General features: G+C 35.4%; 1 protein-coding gene across 1 annotated transcript in view; it reads left to right on the top strand.

Moving 5' to 3' along the window:
* Sycp1 (synaptonemal complex protein 1) overlaps positions 1-22623 on the top strand; it is a 97521-nt gene that overhangs the window by 42395 nt on the left and 32503 nt on the right. The window contains exons 16-21 of the mRNA XM_040752137.1: positions 6267-6371; positions 7485-7588; positions 9546-9663; positions 10812-10882; positions 15872-15953; positions 20878-20940. Coding sequence (XP_040608071.1) covers positions 6267-6371; positions 7485-7588; positions 9546-9663; positions 10812-10882; positions 15872-15953; positions 20878-20940 — 543 coding nt within the window. The remainder of the gene's footprint in view (positions 1-6266; positions 6372-7484; positions 7589-9545; positions 9664-10811; positions 10883-15871; positions 15954-20877; positions 20941-22623) is intronic.

Consider the following 22623-nt stretch of genomic DNA (forward strand, 5'->3'; position numbering starts at 1 on the left):
ACAGTGATATTGGCTGTGGGTTTGTCTAATGCAGGTTTGCTACACTGAGGCATTATTCCTTTATACCTAATTTATTCAGTGATGTTATCATGAATGAATGTTTAATTTTATCAAAGGCTTTTCTGTATCTATTGGAATGATCATGTGATTTTTATCCTTGACTCTTTTTATGTGTTATATTACTTATTGATTTACATATGTTGAACCATTCTTGTGTTCCTGGAAAGAAACCAATTCAGTTTTGGTGCATGAGCCCCTTAACTTGTATAAATTTGATTTATCAGTATTTTATTGAAGTTTTGAACTTTTACTTATTAAATATTTTGGCCTTTAGTATTCTTTTTTGTTTCTCCTCATCAAGTCTTAATAGGGTAATATTGGATTTATAAGATGATTTATTGTATAGAAGAATCTGTGGGCTGCTGAGAAGAATGTATATCCATTCAATAGCCATTAGGTGGGATATTCTGTAAATGTATATTAACATTTGATCTATAATGCAGTTAATTATGAAGTTTTATTTCTTTTTCTGGTCTGGATGATATATTTACTCATGGAATTGGGTATTACAGTCACTTAGTACTACTTTATCTTGACCTGTCTGCCCATTTGTGTCCAGTAGATTTTGGTTTATGAAATTGTGTATGCCAATGTTTGATGCATGTTTATTTCCAATCATTTTATCTTCTTGTATTGTCACCTTTATTAGTTTGTAGTGATCTAGTTCATCTCTTTTTTAGTCTGATTTTTCAGATACTAGTATGGCTCCCCTTCTTGTTTTCAGTTTTCTACTTGCTTAATATGTCACCTTACATTTTTTTTCATACTTATCTTTTCTAGTTAAGTATGCTTCTTGCAGAGAGCAAACAATTGGAAACTTTTTTAATCCAATTATCTGGTCCTTTTCTTTTTTTCTTTTTTTCTTTTTTTCTTTTTTTTGGTTTTGGTTTTTCGAGACAAGGTTTCTCTGTATTGTTTTGAAGGCTGTCCTGAAACTCGCTCTGTAGACCAGGCTAGCCTCGAACTCACTGAGATCAGCCTGCCTCTGCCTCCTGAGTGCTGGGATTAAAGGCGTGTGCCACCAATGCCTGGAGGTCCATGTGTTTTTAATAAAATGAATATAAATAGAAATATGTAGAGGGCATTTTGATAGCAAAACAATAAGTTCTCTATTTGGGGCTATCATACCCTTAATCATGGGTTTTTCCACACCAGGCATGAAATCCTTCTTTGGAGAAGGCCTCATACCTAATCAGAAAGTGGTTGGTTGTCCCCATAATAGTTGTAGACACATCTTGGTAGGCAGGTCAGTATTTTAGTATACAGGATTCAGTGCTGGGAGAGACCGTTAATCTCTTTTTCACCTAGGAACTGTATAACACATTCTGGCACTATATAAATTTGCAGGAGGGAGAGAATTTCCTGGAAAGTTAGGTTTTATTTTTCTATGTTCTGCATCCAAAGTGAATGTTTTCTTTAGCAATAGGGTTTTACCATTTGGTTATGTTGAACAGTCAAGAGGCTTGGCAATAGTCTGTCTTGTTTCATGTACTTTAGAGCTTCCCTTGCCTGGCACTGAGGTTTTCATTTAGTAACCCAAATTGAGAGTATTATTGTTCATCAATGCAGGATACTTCTGTTCAAACTCCTGTATTTTGTATATACTGTATTTAAATCAGCATATAAACTATCAGATTTCTATAAGACCTGTTTGTATATCTTTAGTTTTGGCTTATGAACCCCCTAACTTCTCCTTTCCCCAGTCTCCCTATTCCCTTGAGAATTCCCCTGATCTCCTTTTATGTCACCTGTATTTTTCTATATCTTCTAATTAAAATAAGTTTCTTGAGCTGGAAGATTATTATAGGCTTCCATAAAGCTTTTCATAAACCATTCATTTTGGTTAAGCCTTCTGTCCCTTCTTAATTTCCCCATCTCCACTCCCCATTTATGTCTTATTTATCTTCTGTGAGTGTGTTTAATCTTTCTTTTCTGTCAAAAATATTCCTTCCAGTATCCTCTGTAGAGATGGCTTAGTGGTAATAAATTAATTTGTTTTTATCATGATAAATTTGTTTGTCCTTCAACTTTTTAAAGATACTCATTTTTATGTGAATGTGTGAATATTTGCATGTATGTATGTGTTCCACATGCATGCCTAGTGCCTGCAGAGGCCAGGAGAAGGCATCCAATTGATTTCCTGGAACTTCAGTTACAGACTTTTGTGAGCCTCCACGTAGGTGCTGTAAAGTATTCTATACTATTTCCACATTGCTTGTGTCTTCTTTGAAATCACTGGTTATTTTACAAGTAGACTTTTGAATTCTTTTTCTGGCATTTTAACCACTTTAAAATTGGTTAATTGAATGGTTGGTTGATCTTGTGTGTGTGTGTGTGTGTGTGTGTGTGTGTGTGTGTGTGTGTGTTCATTTGATGGCATATGTGTAGAAATCAGAGAACAACTAATAGAAGTAGGTTCTTTCCTTCACCATGTGGGCTCCAGGGATCCAAATCAGGTTTGGTGGCAAATGTCATTACCTACTGAATCATAATACCAACCAACCAATTCAGTTTCAGCTATTTGGTTTTAGTAAAAGATTAGTTATGATCCCTTGTAATGTGTCATATTGCCTTGATTTTTGTGATTAAGTTTGTGTATTATGAAGACAGATTTCTTTCCCACCTGGTCCTGCAGCCATTTGGTCCCAAATAAATATGTAGAAGGTTACATTAATCATAAAATGTTCTCTCTCCCTCTCCTCTCCCTCTCCCTCTCTCTCTCTCTCCCTCTTCCTCTCCCTCCCCCCTCCCTCCCTTCCTCCCTCCCTCCCTCCCTCCCTCCCTCCCTCCCTCCCTCTCTCTCTCTCTCTCTCTCTCTCTCTCTCTCTGTTGGTTTTTCAAGATAGGGTTTCTCTGTGTACCTTTGGAACCTTTCCTACCTAGAACTAGCTCTTGTAGATAGGCTGGTCTTGAATTCACAGAGATCTGCCTGCCTCTGCCTCCCAAGTACTGGGGTTAAAGGCTTGCACTACCACTGCCTGGCTTAGGCTAGCTCTGCCTTAATTGTTAACCCATTTCTATTAATCTATGTATTTCCATGTGGTCTTGGCTTACTGGAAAATGTTCAGGGTCCTATCTGGCATTTCCTCATTGACTCCTGTTTCTTCCTCTTCACAGCATTCTCCTAGTCTGGTTGCCCCGCCTATACTTCCTGCCTGGCTACTGACTAATCAGCATTTATTCATCAACCAATAAGAGAAACATATATTCATAGCATACAGAAAGACATCCCCCATCAGTGTTATCACTTGTACGTTTGTTGATACAGTTATTTTATTTGGGGATCCTCTTAGTGAGCAGTTTTATTTTGAGGGCTCAGTACTGTATGGAGAATGGGAAAAACAAATTGGTATAACAGCTGTAATACCTTACCTAACTAGATAAGAAAATACACTTAAAATGTATTAAAGCCAATCAGTTCTACTAGTGGCCATTGCAGATGGAAGTGTCTGTCCTGCCTGGTCCTGCAGCCATTTAATCCCAAATAAACACACAGAGGCTAATATTAATTATTAAGTGTTTGGTGGATGGCCCAGGCTTCTTATTGGCTAGCTCTCTAAATTATTAACCCATTTATATTAATCTATGTATCTCTACATAGTCTTGGCTTACTGAAGAATGTCCAGGCGTCCTATCTTCCTGATAACTACATGGAGTTTCCCTCACAGCTCTGTGTTCTTCTTCCCAGCATTCTCCTCATCTGATAGCCCTGCCTATACTTCCTGTCTGGCTACATCCTGCCTGTCCATTGGCCCGAAATAGCTTTATTCAACAACCAATAAGAAAAACATATATTCACAGGATACAGAAGGACATCCCCCATCGGGTCATAGAATATAAAATAGCAAAAGTAACATAGAGTTAGGTATAAAATTAAATATAATTAGGGTAGCAATAAAAATAATAAATAATAAATACATGGAATAAAGGATGGGAATTAAGGGTGAAAAAGGAGCAAGATTAAAAGAACAGAAAAAGATATGAGAAATGTTAGGAAATGGTGGAGAAAAGATGTATTAAAATCTAATTGCACAATAAAGAAAAATGTGGCAAAACATTGATGAATGTAAGAGGAATAAAAAGTAAAAACAAAAATTTTTTTGCTTTGTTGAGACAAGGCTTCTTTGTGTAACAGCCCAGGCTATCCTAGAACTCACTTTGTAGACCAGCTGACCTTGAGTGAGGAGATAGTCATCTGCTTCTACCTCCAGAGTGCTGGTATTAAAGGCATGTGCCACCATTACCACCTGGCAAAACAAAAGGTTTTAAAGGCATATCTTACATTTTTAAAAGTATGCTTTGAAATATTTATAGTATAGTAGAAAGAAAGAAGAAAAGAGAAACACAGTGAACAAAACAACAAACACCCGGAAACCCAAACAAAACACCTAACTTCTGTCTGATAGAGATAAATTTCAAATATCTTCAACTCAAAAAAAAAAAAACCTAAAACAAAAGATAAAATAGTCAATTGAATTTACTCCAGGTTTTTAATGCTGGATTCTTCTAGGTAGATTAGTTTGTCAGTTGATATTAGAGTCTTTTGTCTTTTCTAATGCTTAGACTGGTCCCGAGCCTGGACTCTGCTTAGGGTCATATGTATAGTAGAATTGCCTTCATTTTAGGAATTTTCCTTCTTTATATATCAAGAATCTGCTGGCCAGACTTAGCTTTGCAGCTTTGTGGGTAGGGCAGTTTCTAAATGTTTTAGAGGACTCTCGACAGTTGTTTGTACAAACTGTAGTCTAATAAATGGGGTATCTCTTGAGTGCATTGGAGAGTATCTGAAGCAAATGTATCATTGTTATCTGTACTATAGGATCAGTCTCAGTGTTTTCAATCCTACACAGTAAAATACCATGTAGGAGGGAGGTGGCTGTGGAAATTGAAAGGTCAGATAAAAGAACAGTCAGATCACCTCAATTGAGCTTCAGCGTTATTAGTCTTAATAATGAACCACTAATAGGTAGGTGGCTCCAAAAGTTCAGCCATTCACTAACTTCAGACTCAAGTTATCAATTTCTATGTTATCCTCAAGTAATAGGATTCTTTTTTTTACATCCTATTGTGCGCTTCATTGCTTGACCCCCTAGCTCCCCTGAACTTCTTAAAATGTCTGAATTTCTTAAAATTGTATTAGGAGTCCTGCATGACTGTTGTCTCACACCTAAGAGCTGTGGGCAAGCTATTGCCTGAATTTTGGATTGTTATTTTGCCTTGTTTTCAGACTCCTAGAGTAAGTAGTTTTAGTCTCAATCAATAATCTAATTCTCAAGATGGCACCCAGGGACAGCCGTCTGATATAAGAGAAGTGACAAAATGGCCCTCTTCTTCATAGTCATAGTCTTATCAGATTTAAAACTGGATCCATGTCTTAGCAAGTATTGTGGACTTGCTCTGTGTGAAAGACTGGCAGTTTCTTTCTCCAGGGCCGTCTGACTTACCTTTTGGATGAAGCTTTTGTTTCTTCTTTTAGTGTTGGAGACTCAGCTGGAGCAGTGATTGCCCATTTCTGTTTGCTGCTTAGTCTTTCTGTTTTCTTGTGTTTTTTAGTCATCTTGTCATCTCCTTTGTGATTTCCCTTGCCCTCCCAATTATACCTTCCTTGGAACAGAGCCTGACTTCTGTTAGCCTCACCTTTCTCATTTATCCTGTCGTATGGAGGTCATTTCTAACTCACTGTTTTACCATAAAAACTCTGAGGTTTTTTTTTTTTTTTTTTTTTTTGGTTTTATGAAACAGGGTTTCTCTGTTTTGGAGGCTGTCGGTCCAGCCGGGCCTCGAACTCACAGAGATCCGCCTGCCTCTGCCTCCCGAGTGCTGGGATTAAAGGTGTGCGCCACCAACGCCCGGCAAAACTCTGAGTTTTTAAACAAACAATTTATTTCTTTTATTTTATGGCTCTGCCCATTAAATTTTTTGTCTTTTTTTTTTTTTTGAAACAGTATTTCTTTGTGTAACATCCCTGGCTGTCCTGGAACTGACTTTGTAGACCAGCCTGGCAGAAATCTGCCTGTCTCTTCCTCCCTAGTGCTGGAATCAAAGGTGTGTGCCACCACACCTGGCTTGGTTGTCTCTGTTTAAACAATTTTAGCCAAGGAAATACACTATAGTTCTTTCTTTTACTCTTTGGGAAGTTTAATTATTTTCTATGTGTATGAAGTTTGACAGCTATGCTTCTTTTTTTCTCTACTGTTTTTAAATAGGCAGAAGACCAAAAACTTTTAGATGAAAAGAAACAAGTTGAGAAGCTTGCTGAAGAATTACAAGGGAAAGAACAAGAACTAACTCTCCTTTTGCAAACCAGAGAGGTTTGTTAAGGATATATTTGTTTCCAATGTTTTGTTAAGAATATAGATTTATAAAATAGATTATGATGTAGTAATTTGTTTTCTGAAGGATTTCTTCACAAATTTCTTTTTAAAAGTACATGTTTCTGTTATATTTAACATATTAATTATTGATTTAAAATAAGGAGCCTTCATATTATAATGTGGGAGAGAAAGGTCAACATTTAAGAATCTAGTTTATGCATGCTATGGTTTATAATAATTCTGTTTCTTGATGTTTTCAATATTTCTTGATGCATTTTAATTTAGCCCTTATTAAGCTGGATTCCTTTTATGGGTGCTTTGTTTTCATCCATACTAGAAGAGGGCACTAGATCTCATTACAGATGGTTGCTAGGAATTGAATTGAGGAGCTCTGGAAGAGTGGCCATCCAGTTAGTGCTTTTAACAGCTGAGCCATTTCTCTAGCCCCCATTAAGCTGGATTCTTTTGTGGGGGGGTTGAGACAGGGTTTCTCAGTGGCTTTGGAGGCTTTCCTGGAACTAGCTCTTGTAAACCAAACTGGTCTTGAACTCACAGAGATCCACCTGCCTCTGCTTCCCAAGTGCTGGGACTAAAGGCTGCACCACCACTGCCTGGCTAAGCTGGATTCTTATGATACTCTTTATAGTGATTTTATTTAAACTTATCTTTAAATTTAAAGTGTATTTGCAGACCTATAAAAAAGTGGGAACTTCTTTTGAAGTTACTTCCTGACTTCACTAATATAAATTTTTAAGCCAGGTGTAGTGGCACACTACTTTATTCCTATTTCTCCATTGGCAGATAGGCAGATCTCTGTGATTGATTACTTGCAGCAACCATTTCTTTCCTATCTATCTCTCTCTCTCTCTCTCTCTCTCTCTCTCTCTCTCTCTCTCTCTCTCTCTCTATCTATCTATTTTGAGACAAGGTCTTACTCTGTAGCTCTGACTTTCCTTTAGCTCACTATGTAGACCTGGCTGGCTTTGAACCTACAAAGATCTGCCTTCTCTGCCTCCTAAGTGTGGTGATTGTATCACTATGCCCAGCCTAATTATATCTTTTACATGAAAAAAAGGTAGATAATTTGTCATAAATACATTTGTTTTGCAGAAAGAGGTCCATGATTTAGAAGAACAATTACTTGTCACTAAAATAAGTGATCAGAATTATTCAAAGCAGGTTGAAGAACTGAAAACTAAGCTTGAAGAAGAGAAGTATGTTTTTCATATAATTCTATAGTTTAATTCCTAAATTTTACAATAAAATAGTTTATTTATTTCAATGAATTTGAAATTTAGTTTTATTCTTAATTAAAGATAAAAATGAAAGCCAGACATGGTAGTGCACAAATCTCTGCACTCTTGAAACTGATGCAAGAAAATTATGAATTCAATGGCTGGGCTTTGTAGAAAGATCTTGTGTCAGAAAATGAATGGTTTTACATATTTTATTGCTGAAGAAAGTTTTTATCAATTATATAAAAGAATAATAAATACTTCATATCAGTATATAGTTATCTCTTTGCATTTATGAGCATTGGTTCCAAAACCCAGAAGATACATAAATCTGTAGGTAGTCAAGTCCTACATGCAAACAGCAAAGTATTTGCATATAGACTGTGCATAGTTTCTAGCAAGAGAAGTTTTAACTTACCACTATACTACTTACAGTACTGAATATAATGTAAATGCTGTTCAAATGTTTGTTTTACTGTATCTAGGAAATAATGACAAGGAAGAAGTCTAGATGCTCAGTTCAGACATATTTTCCTGAGTAATCTGAATCTCTAGTTGGATAAGTTCATGAATATGGAATGTCTAGATACAGACGGTCTAACATTAATTTTGTGGAGGCATTTAGTTTCCCATAAAGAAAATTATTTGTGGTTTGTTTTTTTATCTTGATAAATTATTTCATAAGTTTGTGTTGATAAAATTCAATATAAATTTATTTCGAATAATACGTAAATAAAGTATTCAATGGAGTGATTTCAGTAAGTTTAGTTTGATAATAATTATCACCGAGAAAGAAGTAAATTCAAGTGCCTGTTAGTAGTAAACACTATTTTTCCCTTTTGATTGCTTCTCAGGTATAGATAAAAATGGTAAGTAAAGTATTAGGTGTAATGCCTCATGCCTGGAATCCTAACACTTGGGAGGCTGAGGAAGGAGGATTGCTGTGAGTTTGAGGCCAGCCTGAGTTACATCATAAGTCCCAGGTCAATCTACAGCCTAGTCCTTTTCTTATAGCTTTATTTCTTCCTTCTAATATTCTTTTAACGGTTTTTTTTTTCAGGAGACCTAGGTAACATTCATTTTGTTAAAAATCCACTTAAGAATGGAGTGGTTACTTATATTTTAGTATTAATTTATGTTGTCCTTGCTCTTTAATCTCTGATTACCTAGGGGAAAACCCTCTTTTTCTACTGAATTTCCAATAATATTAAATAGGAGGAGGCAGTAGATGCTCCTGAAATCATTTGGTGGTACCAGGCACTACACTGCATTTATTTAATATTGGTAGCAGCTTCAGCCAATAGCAACATTATGTCTCTTTCAGTATGGAATTTTTAAAAAAAGATTTGTTTATTATGTACACAGCTTTCTGCCTACATGTATCCATACAAGCCAGACGAGGGCACTAGATCTCATTACAGATGGTTATGAGCCACCATGTAGTTGCTGGTTATTGAACTCAAGACTTCTGGAAGAGTAGTTAGTGCTCTTAACCTCTGAGCCATCTCTCCAGTCCCCGGAATGGAAAATTTGAGACCTTGTAAGAATAATTGCATTTTAATTACAAATAGTTCATGCTTCAAGGCTATTCTAATTAAAACTTTAGAAGTTTGAACTAGACTATCAGAAGAAAGACAATTATGTGAAGAAAATGATGTGTCCTTCATATTTTGTGAAAAATGAGTATGTAGGGAATACACAAAGAAATAAAATATGTGACATAATGAAATATTAATATGGAAACAACTGAAATATATTTGAACAAACAAATGTAATGAAGTAGATAGTATTAAATTACAACCTTGCTTAAGAACTAATGACCAAAATTACCTTATTTAAATCCTGCCTTTTCTTCCCCTAAGATTATTTTGAATTAAGTCTTACATGAATTAATATTTCATATTTAATTATTTGTGTATATGTTTTTTAAAAATAGACTTAAGAATGCTGAATTAACTGCTAGCTGTGGCAAGCTTTCCCTTGAGAACAATAAATTGACACAAGAAACAAATGATATGGCCCTAGAACTCAAGAAATACCAAGAAGATATCACTGTGAGTTGACTGTTATCAGTGACTTTGCTTTCTTACCTTCAAATTTAGAGGGACTTTAAAATAGATGATCTCTGAGTATTCTTTTACATGAAATTTGGATTATCTTAGAGTTGGTATTTTTTCAAAGAAAAGCTGCATACTATTCTTTGATATAGTAATAATAGGCAACAGAAAATAGAGATTACCAGTATATGAAGTTAATCTAATTTTAAGCATTAACAGTTTGTATTTAGCATCATTCTATCTAGTCATAGATTTCTATGAAAGATAATAATGAATAATGTCATTTTTCTTAACATGTGAATTAATATAAAAATAATATGTGTTCAAATATCTTCAGTAAAATAGTATGTTATATATGTTGATGATGTTATATAATGTGTTAATGAGGTTCAGAAGTTCATTTCTGCCTTTATGGAAGAGTAGTTGTCGGAGGACAAGATTAATTTTGTTGAAAGAGGAATTATGAGTTTAGTAGGTAATGATTAGTGAAACATTATGAATAAAGGATACAAGTTTCCAAGTACCACTGGGAAATCAAACTTATTAGCTGCTATGTATTATTAGAATACTGGTAATGCAAGTCTATAAAGCAGAACTGTACAATTTAAATAGCTCACTGTATTAATTTGCTTCCTATTGCAAAAAGTAGTTTGGGGTTGGGAGGAAGGAGGTTTGTTTGGCTTATGTATCTCAGGCATAGTCCATCATGATGGAAGTCAGGGCGGGAACTCAAGGCAGGAACCTTTAGGCAGAAACTAATAAAGCAGAGACCATGGAGGGGAGTGGATAACTTTCTTGCTCCTTGGGGTTTGTATAACCTGCCTTTTTTTTTTTTTTTTATAGAACCTAGGAGTGGCACCACCATTAGTGGGTTGGGCCCTCCCATATTAATCATCAGTGAAGAAAATGTCTCACAGACTTGCCCACAGGTCAACCTGTTGCAGGCAGTCTTTTGAGGTTCTTTCTTCCCCTATACTCTAACTTGTGTCAGGTTGACAACAAAAATATAATAAACAGCAACTCATGTTCTTTTTGTGTAGTGAAACAAAATTTATACTGACAGATGAAGGTTTTAAATATTAATTTCAGTTATACTTTTGTTGAAGAGAGATGATTAATATAAGCATTGTTGATTATCTTCTTAGAATAGCAAAAAGCAAGAAGAAAGGATGTTGAAACAAATAGAAAATTTGGAAGAAAAAGAAACACATTTAAGGCAAGAGTAATGAGTTTGTCTCTGTTTCAAAAAGAATTTTAGAATTTCTTTTCTATTGAATATTGTATAGTGAAAAAATTAGTTTTAGGTTAATATTTTTAAATCCTGCCTAAGAATGAAATTATAATAATTTTACATTCAAGTAACTAAAAACAAAATTATTGTATAGTTAGTATTTAAATAGTAAAATTATATGCAAATTAAAGCATCATAAAGCTAATTCTTTAAAGTTTAAAAATTATGCTATCTAGAAAATTGAGAATAAAAAATTTTTAAAAATTAAGAACATCAACTACTGTATTAGAATATTTATGTTAACTGTTTTCATAATATATTTAACTCTTAATAATAATCACATAATTTTATATTATTTATATTTTACATTTAATATTTTAAGCATTATTTATGTTTCTCGATGTTTTTCACAATTATTTGTATATGTAATAGTATTAACTTTTCATTTTTGGATGTTTACATTTCCAGTTTTTCCACTATTACAAATCATACTGATAAACAAGGAGCACATGTATTTTTTCTTTATTTTAAATTTGAAAGAATATCTTTTAGTTTGCATTTATTAATAAAATCATAGAAATGATTCCAGTGACTTGGTAATCAACTGTTTTCCAGTAGTTTTTATTAAGTATAAAATTCAAATTCAACCAAGATCAGGTTGAAAGCTCTGGTCCCAAAATGTTTCAATTGTTATTTGGTGTCATCATTAATTTATCAATAATTTAAAACATAAGTAACATTTCATGATTTACTGTTATTACATTTTGTATATGTTTTAGATTTCTTCAAGATTTGCTTATAAGAATTTTTCTTTGTAAAATTACTTGGAAATATTCATACTCTTAAATCTTTTAAGGGTTTTATTATTTACTTTTTTTAAAAAAAGATTTATTTATTATGTATACAGTGTTCTGTCTGACTGTATGCCTCTAGGCCAGAAGAGGGTACCAGATCTCATTATAGATGGTTGTGAGCCACCATGTAGTTGCTGGGAATTGAACTCAGAACCTCTGGAAGAACAGTCAGTGCTCTTAACCTCTAAGCCATCTCTCCAGCCCCCTTATTATTTACTTTTGACTTAAGCATTAAAGTAGCAATCCTTTATCATTTTATTTGTACAATTTCTTTTTTTTTTAAAGATTTTTTTTATTTATTATGAATACAACATCCTGCCTCTATGTATGTCTGCAAGCCAGGAAAGGGCACCAGATCTTATTACTGGTGGTTGTGAGCCACCATGTGGTTGCTGGGAATTGAACTCATGACCTCTGGAAGAGCAGTCAGTGCTCTTAACCTCTGAGCCATCTCTCCAGCCCCTATTTCTACAATTTCTATAACTTGTTTTCCTTTAATTTGAGACTTTTTAATAGATTTAAAAGTTTCTATTAACTATGTTTTTCCATTTGTGTATTTATACTATTGCTTTTATACTTAAAATACTTTTGCCTTACTGAATTCACATACTAGTCCTTTTTTATTGTTCTTTCAAAATTTGTATACTGACGACCTGTTTAGCTTTTCTATTTCTTTTAAAAATATAAAAACATTTCAATCCTTCAAATACTTGCAACCACACCTATGAATTTGACATGGCATTTTTATTTTCTATTTTTTATTTTGAAATGACATTTTAAAAATACTATTTTTATTAGTTCTTTGAATTTTGATCATATTCATCTCCTCCCCTCAACTACTCCTAGATCCACCTCCGTCTCTTTACCTACTGAACTTTCATGTCCTGTTTTGTTTTCCTTTAAACCCATCCAGTCCAATTTGCAGTCTCCAAATATTCATATGAGGCTAATCCCTGGGAATGTGGCAATCTACCAGGGGTCACACCCTTAAAGAAAATTTGCTGTCCCTCTCACTAGGTTGGGACTTTGTATCCATCTTTCCTGTTCTTGCTGAATTTTGTTAGCTTGAGCTTGCATATATCTTAGGCATGCTATCAGAACTCTTGAGTTCATATATGCAACTGCCCTGTTGTGTCTGGAACACACTGTTTTCCTGTAGCCATCCACCTTCTCTGGCTCTTCCTTTGCTTCTACTCCTTCTTCCACAATGATCCCTGAGCCTTGGGAGAGGGTGTGTGATACAGATATCTTATTTAGGACTGAGAACTCTGCAGCCTCTTATTCTCTATACATTGATGAGTTATGGAGGTCTTTGTACTAACTGCCATCTACTACAAAGAGAAGCTTTTCTAATGGGGTTGAGAGCTGCACTTAATTGTGGGTCTAGCAATAAGTCAGTAGAGTTAGTTTAAAAGTCTATTTAGTAGAGTAATAGAACAGAATCTGGGTGCCCATCAACTGAATGGATAATGAAAATATGATACATTTACACAATGGAATATTATTCAGCTGATGAGAAAAAGGAAACTATGAAATTCATATGTAAATAAATGGAGCTGGAAATCATCATTTGAGTGAGGTAAATCATACCCAGAAAGACAAGTATGGCATGCTTTCTACCACATGTGGCTGGTAGCTTTGAATCTTTAAATATGTGTGTTTCATTTGGAATACCCATAGTCAGGAAACTACTAAGGAGCCATGGATTGGGGGGATTTCCTGGGGTAGGGAGATAGAATGAAGTGATAAAAGAGGGAAAGGGGAAAAATGGGGCAGAAAGGGTTAAGTAGGATAAGGATGGAAGGACAAGGTAGAGGAGGGAGTAAGAGGAAGGGTAACTAACCCTAAAGACCGTTAATAAGCACATATAGAACCTTTTACTATAGACGCTTCCTAAAACACATATGCATATACAAAGAGTTTAAATAGAGTTCAACTATGGCGGAGGGGACATGGCCATACTAGATACTATATGCTAGCAAATAAAAAGCCACTGGAAGGAATGTTATGGGAGTAACCAACCACATTTTGATTGGATTTAAGGATTTCTCCAGAAGATAGAACCCGAATCTGGCACCATTACCAAGGCCAAGGATCCATAGCTAGATAGTACATAGGTCCAAGGGGAAGGGCCTATGTAAACCAGGCTGGACTTGAACTTGCCTCTGCCACCTGTTGTTGGAAATACGAACTTCATGCCTGACTTGATAATGCAGTTTTACTATTATTTTCTAAAGTGTGTGTATGTGTGTGTGTGTTTTAAGTTTCTTTTTAATCCATTGGTAATTTGGATGATTTCCAAATATTGCGTGTGTATTCTTACTACATTGAAATTTTGGATTCCCATGTTTGGTCAAGGAATGTGCTTTTGAAAACTTCTATTTTAAATTATTTGAAATCTTTACACCTAGTACAGCTCTTCATAGAATTGTTTGGAGACTATATGAGGTATTGTGAGTAGTGCTGAATATAGTGCTTGATACAGTCAGCACTTAATAAATTATTAGCTGTTAACTATTTTCTAGACTTAGAAAATCATCTTCTGCCATACCCATAATGATTGATTTTGCCCTTTTTTTGCTCAGTTTTCTTCAGAAGCAGCTGTTATTTACAGATATCTATGATTAAACCACTGTGTTTTTTTGGTTAAAGTATGAAAACAAATTTTAAAGAGAAGCTGTTTGATTTTTTTCTATGATTTTCAAAAAGCTTAAATTCATTCACTTAGTTTTTGAGATGGGGTCTTAACTATGTAGCCCAGGATTGAATTTAGCTGATCTTCCTGTTTTAGACTCCCAAGTATTGGGATTACAGATGTGTGTTATGACACATCAAGAGCCTCTGTGTGTGCACATGTAAGTATACTATATGAGTGTGTGGAGGGCAGAGAACAGCCTCAGATGTCATTCTTTAGGTACTACATACTTCCTTTTTAAAAAGACATGGTATCTTACTAGTCTGGAACTCACCAAGTAGGCTAGGCTGGCCAACAAGCAATCCTCAGGGTTCTGCCTGTCTCTCCCTCCCCAGCATTGGGATTACGAACATGCCCCAACAATCCCTGCTTTTTTATGTAGTTGCTGGGGATGAAACTTAGGTCATTATGCTTGCAAGGGAAGCACCTTATCTGCTGAGCTATCTCTTTAGCTCAAGAGGCTGTTTTTAAAATACAATTCAAATTATCTGAGTAATATGGTTTGAATATCTTGGACTTATGGTCCTTTAAGCTATTTACAAACAGTGAACGTACTTGTTATAAATTTGTACTCATTTAAAGAATAAAGTTGGAGTGATATCTTAGTGGTAAAAGTACTCACTGCTGAGCCTGATGTTTTGTGTCCAATCTCTGGAATCCACACGGTGGAAGGAAAAACTGACCTTTAGATGTTGTCCTCTGACCTCCATACATATATTATTGAAAACACATATTTTCTTTGTCTCTTTCTCTCAATAAGTAAACAAATAAATACATGTGAAAAATTTTAAGAAAAATCATATCCTGGATTCAGTTTTTGTAAGGTCAGATCACTGATTATATTGCCAATGTAGTAGTGGTACAAAGGGAAACTACAATTAGAAAAATATCTTCAAGTGTATGATGAGATTACCATCAATATTTCAATCAGTAATATACAAGATTTTAATGAAAATACTTTCAAAGGAGTAATACATGAATACAAAATTCCAAGGGTCAAAGGAGCACATCGTGGAAGAATAGTATCTTTTGCCTTTTCATCACTGTTATGTATTTTTCTGGAAAATATCTGGGCATGTACAATGATATATGTGTATGCAAATTGCAATACAATAAATTGTACTTATATTTTTAATTTATTTGTATAACATTCTATATATGCGTTAGAATGATAAGATAAAAATGAAATATTCCTATGGTTTTTTAAAAGTAGGAAAATGATGACAAGGATGGATATAATTTAAAGATAAATAGTACAATAACTTAAATGTGGGAATGGAAATGTGCCTATTAATAGCCATGCATGAAAAATTAGCAGCCACAATGAGAACTCAAACCTAAAAAGTTAATAAGCAATCATTAAAAAATCTTCATAGATGAAAATGTAGTTTGGATTATGATGTTATTCTTATATTTTCTTTTTAGGGATGAACTGGAATCAGTAAGAAAAGAGTTCATACAGCAAGGAAATGAAGTTAAATGTAAATTGGATAAGAGTGAAGAAAATGTATGTTATATTTTTAACAATAGATTGGATTCAAAAATTTAAATCATAAAACTAATACAGATAATAAAGTGACTAAATAACTAGTGGTCTAGGTACTAAGCAATGAACATTTAAATATAGGTTAAAGGAGGCTAAAGAGATGATTCAGTCATTAAAAGCACTTGCTGCTCTTGCCAAAGACCACCAAGTTCAGTTCTTAGTACCCATATGACTCATATCTGAGATCTGATATCATAACTGTTCTGTGAGATCTGATACCATCTTTTGAGGTCTGTGTACACTGAAACATGTGGTACATATACATACAAGCAAAACACAAAATCTTTAAATGCTATGGTTTAAGTTACTTATATATATTTGTAAGAAATAGTCATATAATTCTAAACATATTTGAAAAATGTTCATTTAAGTTTTATTGTTACTATGTGCATGGGTATTTGCCTGTGTGAATGTGTGCCTTGCTCATGTTTGGTGTTCATGGAGGCCTGAGATTCCTTGGAACTCAATTTACAGATAGTTGTGAGATGGTAATAAGTGCTAAGAACCCAGGTCCTCTGGAAGAGCATCTCTCTAGCCCCAAATATTTAGTATTTAATTTTAACTTACATTTTTAGGCTAAATTAAAAGCTCACGCTATGATAATACTTAATGTACTAAAAGATTGTGTTATACCTTGAATATATTTTCATTAAGTTGAGGTAAAATGTCACAATATTATGAGAGTATAAACTGTGTCACATGATTACACAGTATAGTGTCTTGTGCCCAAATTCTGAAACCTCAAAATCACCAAGAGGCCCATTTTATTCAAAAGCAAATAATCTTTTATTGTTGTTTAATGAGCTAACCCCATTAGCTCAAGCCTTCATTCATTGCAGAGGATGACTGGATAAAGACCCAGGGGATCCACGAGGCAGGGAATATATTGGGTAGCACAAGTGGAGTGTCTAGAGGTATGCAACAGTCTCAGGATTGGTGTGCTTCCGGGCTTGGATGACCTGTCCTGTGTTGATTGGTCAACTGGTTGTTATGGCCTATAGGCCCTCCCAGGGTTGTTGCTGTGCTCTGCACATCACTGTTGTGCATTTGTCCATAAAGCACACCCAGAGCCATAAAGCACAGCCTTGCCAGCTAACTTCAGATTGGTTCCTTGCCACAAGGAGGGTATCTGACACTTCCTAGTGATTAGGGCAGACCCAGCAAGGTCAGACATGTGCTGCAGAGGCCTACATGTCTTTTCTGTAGCCTGTCATGAATGCTAAAGCAGGGGGCTGGTCCCTTCAAGTGTATATAGAGGGAGTGGGAGAAAATTGTGCCAAAGTTGAAATACTGTGCTTGATTATGAAGGCTTCTTCAGTTTTCAACAAGTATTATATAACACCAACTATGTCCCCATGTATTGTTCGAGGTGCTGAGTTTAGATTTCATTTACTTTGGTGGGCAGAAGTGATCTCAAGTTTTATTGGGGTAGTAAAATGTTCTTTGTTTTTTTTTTTTGTTTTTTCGAGACAGGGTTTCTCTGTGGCTTTGGAGGCTGTCCTGGCACTAGCTCTTGTAGACCAGGCTGGCCTCGAACTCACAGAGATCCGCCTGCCTCTGCCTCCCAAGTGCTGGGATTAAAGGAGTGTGCCACCAACACCCGGCTTGGGGTAGTAAAATGTTTTAATACTTGAGGATGAAATGAGGAGAGTTCAAAGACAGAATTTAGAAGGCTACTAAAAAGTATCTTAAAACTATTGAGAAAAAAATGGAAGACTCTGGTCTTGTTTAGCTTATTTACTTATTTCTAAGTCAGTTATTGTGGCTAGTGGATAATCTGAACAGAATTACTGTGGAATTTACAATAAAGGAGTCCATTGAAGGAAGGGCACTGCAAGACTGTAATGTTGATCCTCTATATAGATTCTACTATACAGAACAGCATTAATCAAAAAGTCTGGGCATGCTTTTTAGAAGACAAAATACTCAGTTGGCTTAAGTTACAGCAATTAGTAGAAAGTAGAGTTTAACATGCAGAAGAAAATAGTCCAAATTTAAAAAAAAACATAAATTTGGGAAACCCTGGAAGTATGAAAGACTAAAACAAAATTAAGCAATTAAAATTTATTATGGCTAAAAGATAGAGATTAAGGTAGTAACAGTAGGGAGAATGGGTAAAGATGAAGATGGGTAGAGAGAAGAGCAGAGGAAAAGGGGGCTGGTAAGAAATACATTTAAAGCCTCCGTAACTTGTATTTAGGAATTCAAGAATAGTGAACAGTTTTCACTTGAGAATTGTTATATTTACCTTTTAGAAATCATAAAGATTATGGGACTGAAGAGATGGCTCAGAGGGTAGAGCACTGACTGCTCTTCCAGGGGTCCTGAGTTCAATTCCCAGCAACCAAAATGGTGGCTCACAGCCATCTACAATTCAGTCTGGTGCCCTCTTCTAGAATGTAAGCAGAACACAGTATATGTGATAAATAAATAAATCTTAAAAAGAAGGAATCATAAAGACTATTAGATTAGTTTAAGATTAAGCTGACTTTTCTTTAAGGGCTTATTACAGAGCAGACATATTCAAGGTTCTTTCTATGTATTATTTTACTTAACTGCAATTTAAGCATGGGGACTGGGGAGATGATTGAGTTGGTAAAATGCTTAACATGCAAATATGAGGACTTGAGTTCAGATTCCTAGCATCCACATAAAAGCTGAGCACAGTGGCACAAAGTCAGATCCAGCTCTGGGAAGGTGGAGACAGGCGCATTTCTGGAACTCTTTGGCTAGCCAGCCTAATCCAATTGATAAGCTTCAAGTTAAGTGAACAATTCTATCTTAAATGTACATGCACCAAACATGTACATAACACAAAGGCGTGCATGAGGGCACACAGAGAGACAAAGAGAGATATAGATACTACAAATGAATATAAAGAATTTAAAGTATAATCTATTTTGCTAATGTAGAAAATCTTAGTGATAAGGGGACTGGAGAGATGGCTCAGTGTTTAAGAGCAAGTAATGCTTTTACTGAGGATCCTAGTTCTACAGTACCCATATTGGAAAGCTCACAGCCGCTTTTAACTCTAACCTCAGGGGATCTGACATGGTCCTCTGAACTTCATGGGTACCTGCATATATATGTGCACAGGCCCAAACAAACACATACAAGCACATGTAATTAAAAGTAATAGGAAAAATCTTTTTAAAAAGGAAATATCAGTAAGTAGGCATTGTGGGAAGCTGCCTTTGCAGGGCTGCAGTCATAGCCAGCCTCGGCAGCCCACGGTTCATACCTGGGGATTGTGAATGAAGAAAAGCTAGGTAAAGGGGTTAAGAGGGATGACACAGAGACACAGAATAGGTGTCAGGTGGGCAGATTCAGTTAATAGTGAATGCGCCCTCAGTTTATTCTGTAAGAATCTTAAGTATCCAACCAAAAGTGAGGACAATGGCAGAAGACTTCTATTATCATGTATAAGGGGCAAAGAGACTTCTCTTAATCCTCCAGATATTTGGTAGCCATACCTGCCATCCAGCATTGCCTTTGGTTTGAGAGTAAACACACCTGGCCCAAGTCTGTTGTTATTTAGATAGAGACATCCACTACCAAGGCCAAAACATCCTGTAGCTTCCAAGCTACAGAAGGCATAAGGACATTTTTGAACTCTCTGACCTTTAGTCAAAATGAAATGGACTCCTTTTCATGGGCCCTGACAAGTCATGAAATTAAATGGATGATGAATATGTTATCTTATTTCTATTTTCTGCGGCTGGACTTTATCATTAAAACATTTTCCAGAAGTTCATATTATAAGTATTTTTGGATAGTTTGCTTGACATTTAGTTCAATTACACTTCTTTTTTTCCCAGTCCACTGCCTTCTTAGTTTAGTTACTTTGTACATACTTGATCTATCTGAGCTTCAGTTTTCTCATTTCTTAAAATAGAAGTAATAATACCTATCCTTTTATTTTACTGAGTTGTTGCATGTGTTGTGCCCAAATTCTGAACCCCAAAAATCACCAAGAGGCCCATTTCGATGCAAAAGCAAAGAGTCTTTTATTGTAGATGTTTAACGAGCTAACCACTAGCTTGGGCCCTTCACCCTGCCACCATGACGAATGGCTGGAGAAAGACCCCAAGCAACCTCGAGGCAGGGATCTTAAAGGGCAGCGTAAGGGGAGTGTCTAGGGGTATGAAACAGTCTCAAGATTGGTGCGCTTCCAGGTTTGGGTGACCCGCCCTGTGTTGATTGGTCAACTGGTTATTATGACCCATAGGCCCTCCCAGGGTGGTTGCTATGTTCTGCATGTCACTGTTGTGTGCTGTCTGTAAAGCACACCCAGAGCCATAAAGCACAGCCTTGCCAGCTAACTTCTGATGGGTCCTTGCCATGAGGAGGGCATCTGACCTTAGTGACCAGGACAGGAGCTGCAAGGTCATGCAAGCACATGTTAGCCTGTAATGGCTGCTAAAATGGGGGACTGGTCACTACACATGATTCATATAAATGCTTTTGATAGATATATTTATAACATAAAGATTTATGTAAAATATAATTTATGTCCAGCAGTGGTGGTGCATGCCTTTAATCCCATCACTCAGGAGACAGAGGCAGGTAGATTTCTTTGAGTTTGAGGCTAGCTTGGTTGAGCCAGTTCCAGGAAAGCCAGGACTACATGGAGAAATGTCTCAAAAAGCACACACACACACACACACACACACACACACACACACTGCATATATAATGAAATATTAAATCAAGGCAGTTGACATCTCATAAAGGTATATTCTTTTTTAAAAGGACAGTGAAATAAACTGGATGAGCTGATAAGTATTTTGTTAATATATAAAACTATAATTTCATTTAAAACATAAGAAAATGAAATTCTAATGACACTTTATCATTTGAAATCATATATATATGTATATTTTAGGCTCGAAGCATTGAATGTGAAGTTTTAAAGAAAGAAAAGCAAATGAAGATACTAGAAAATAAGGTATTAACAAATTATGGAAAATGTTTGGGAATAAGAACTTTGTGAAAATATATGATCAGAGTTTGAAGGACTGGCCTTTCTATTATTCTCCTCTAGAAGGCTTTGTAGAATAATAATAGTGTTTCTATTGATATTTATTGGAACAGACTCTGGATTCACCTATGTTGAATAGGCCTTCAAAGACCAAAATTTTATTCGACTCCCTACTTCTCTTTTTCTGTAAAATTTCATGCTCAGAAGTAGCTGTATTCATTGTGAATAGTCTCAAAATGACAAGATGTTTCTAGAATCATTTAGCTATTTTGCTCATTTCTAAAATTGAGCTGCAGAAAAATTCCTGCCCTCTTTATTTGAAGTGGTTTTTATTTACCTGGGTTTCCCTTTTTCTGATCTTACGATATATCTTGTCCTATACTTAATCTATTTCCATATAATGAACAATCCTCTGGAAAGTATAGTTCACTGTCTGAAATTCTGACCTGTAATGAATAATCATTTGTTTTTTATCCAGAGGAAAAAATTTATTTCAACTGGTAAATAAAATAGTTCTAGATTTATTAAAAATCATATCACGAGGATCTAAAGTAGCTTTTTTTTTTGGTTTTTCGAGACAGGGTTTCTCTGTATTGTTTTGGAGGCTGTCCTGGAACTCGCTCTGTAGACCAGGCTGGCCTTGAACTCACAGAGATCTGCCTGCCTCTGCCTCCCAAGTGCTGGGATTAAAGGCGTATGCCACCAACGCTCGGCCTTAGTAGCCTTTCTACCAAAATAAAAATGCTTGATTTTTTTTTTACTGAATAAAAATTTCATGTAAAGATAATTTCATCTGTTACTGTGGATTTTATTTATTTATTTATTTATTTATTTATTTATTTATTTATTTATTTATTTATTGAGACTGAATCTTCCAGTGTAGCCTTGGCTGGCCTGGAGTTCACTACATAGTAGTCTGGCCTTGGATTTATAGAGATGGGTCTGACTCTGTCTCCCTAGTGCCCAGTGTTAAAGGCATATATTGCCAATTCTGGTGCTAATGTGTCAAATCAGTGAAAATCAGAGAAATACTTTTCATGTTTTTCTGTGGATGTATTTTCCTTTTGAAATTGTTCTCAATCAGGCTTGAGGTATGCAAAATTTTAGATAAACCACTTGTAGCCAGGCATGGTGGTACATTTCTGTAATGCCAGTTTACGGGAGACAAAGTTGGGAAGATGATGGTTTGAAGTAAGCTTGGGTGTACAATGAGACACTAATTATGAAAAGTATCACTTGTGCCAGGTGGTGGTGGCATACACCTTTAATCCCAGCACTTGGGAGGTAGAGGCAGATGGACCTCTGTGATGTTGAGACCAGTTTGGTCTACAGAGCAAGTTTCAGGGCATCTAGGGCTACACAGAGTAACCCTATCTCAAAAAAAACTTAAAAAAATTTACTTGTAAACAGAAAAAGTTTATATAATGCTATATAAAATTAATTTGTATGTAGAATATTAACTATGGTCATGTTTGAGTATTAGAAAAAATATTTTATGGCACTTAAGATGTATTTTAATTTAGTTCTGCATGTATTTAGATGAAATACTCCCACCAAGTAAGATATTAAGAAGTGGCTTAGTTCGTATTTCAATAAGAATTGGAATTCTGTCAGGAGATAAGAATATCATATTATACTTCTCTGCCAAAT

This window comes from Mesocricetus auratus, unplaced genomic scaffold, assembly GCF_017639785.1.
Source record: "Mesocricetus auratus isolate SY011 unplaced genomic scaffold, BCM_Maur_2.0 Super-Scaffold_100009, whole genome shotgun sequence".
NCBI classification, from domain to species: domain Eukaryota; kingdom Metazoa; phylum Chordata; class Mammalia; order Rodentia; family Cricetidae; genus Mesocricetus; species Mesocricetus auratus.